General features: G+C 50.7%; 1 protein-coding gene across 1 annotated transcript; it reads right to left on the reverse strand.

Annotated features, from left to right (window-relative positions):
- Positions 1 to 535: 535 nt before the first annotated feature.
- Positions 536 to 1137, reverse strand: LOC142214479 (transforming protein RhoA-like). Its single transcript, XM_075283427.1, has 2 exons — positions 917 to 1137; positions 536 to 622 (listed from the first exon to the last, which is right to left on the reverse strand). Exons 1-2 carry the CDS (start codon positions 1070 to 1072, stop codon positions 536 to 538), a joined length of 243 nt encoding a protein of 80 aa, XP_075139528.1. The 5' UTR covers positions 1073 to 1137.
- Positions 1138 to 1435: the final 298 nt, after the last annotated feature.

Genomic DNA, 1435 nt, shown 5'->3' on the forward strand with positions numbered 1-1435 from the left:
GCACTTCAGTCTTGCAGCGCTGGAGTCCTGGATTCAAATCCTGCCAGGAACAACATCTGCAAGGAGTTTGTATGTTCTCCCCATGTTTGCGTGGATTTCTTCCCATAATAGAAAGACATACTGATAGGGGGAAAAAATAAAAAAGAATAAATGTACATTTGTGATCCCTATATGGGGCTCAGAATCTACATTCCGAAAAAAAATAAATTGTCAGATGGGGCAACGGCAGTATCTGCGATGTGTTCCCTTAATAATATATATTACAGGAAACACACTCATGCAATGGAGGATAAAAGAGGAAGAACAGCTTCGACTTCTTTTTTTTTTTTTTTTCAGCTCTGATATTTTTGTTTTATTGTCAAACACTTTATAAAAAAAAAAAAAATCTGACCCAGAGATGACAGGTAACAGCGAGATAATCTGATCATACAAAACATGAGCGCGGCCTGAGGGCGGGGCTACAGGGGGTGCCACCGCTGAGCCTGCCCACCCCACGGCACCCTCCCGCGACCTAGAGGGAACCTGACAAAAAGTGTTACACAAAAGACGCCGAGCACTCCATGTAGCCGTAGGCCGAGATCCGGTTGACCATGTCTCGGCCTTCTTCAGGTTTCTCCGGCTCCTGCTTCATCTTGGTCAGCTCCCGGCGGGTGTGCTCGTCGTTGCGCAGATCCTTCTTGTTGCTGACCAGGATGATGGGCACGTTGGGGCAGAAATGTTTTACCTCAGGCGTCTATTTTTCAGGGATATTTTCTAAACTATCGGGGCTATCGATGGAGAAGCACATTAATATAATGTCTGTGTCTGGATAGGACAGAGGGCACAATCGGTCATAGTCCTCCTTGCCGGCGGTGTCCCAGAGGGCGAGCTCCACCTGCTTTCCATCCACCTCGATATCCCAGAGGGTGAGCTCCACCTGCTTTCCATCCACCTCGATATCCGCCACGTAGTTCTCAAACACGGTGGGCACGTAGACCTCGGGGAACTGGTCCTTACTGAAGACAATGAGGAGACACGTCTTACCACATGCTCCATCGTCAACAATCACCAGCTTCTTACGGATGGCTGCCATCACTCTCTCCTGGCCGTGCTGGGCCGCTATTCACTGCTATGAAGGGCTCCGGGACGCGGCGGGCTGCTCTCCAGGTGGTGGTCTGGGTGTCCGTCCCTCCCTCAGGCGGCGGCCGTTATTACCTAGCTTCGACCTCTAAAGGTAGGTTCACACAGGGTTTTTTGATCGGAACCTGAAGTGAAGGCCGCCTCAGGTTCCGATCCAAAAGCCGGGTAGTCGCGCACTCTACTCCGGATTAGGCCCAATGAATGGGCCTCGTCCGGAGGAGGGTCTGTCTTCAGGCTGAATTGCTGCCACCTGATGACCAAAAAAAGGATTGTGGTAACCAGGGGTAGCACTGTTTAGGCTGGCTGGGCATGCTAC

This window comes from Leptodactylus fuscus, chromosome 7 (genome assembly GCF_031893055.1).
Source record: "Leptodactylus fuscus isolate aLepFus1 chromosome 7, aLepFus1.hap2, whole genome shotgun sequence".
Taxonomy (NCBI): Eukaryota; Metazoa; Chordata; class Amphibia; order Anura; family Leptodactylidae; genus Leptodactylus; species Leptodactylus fuscus.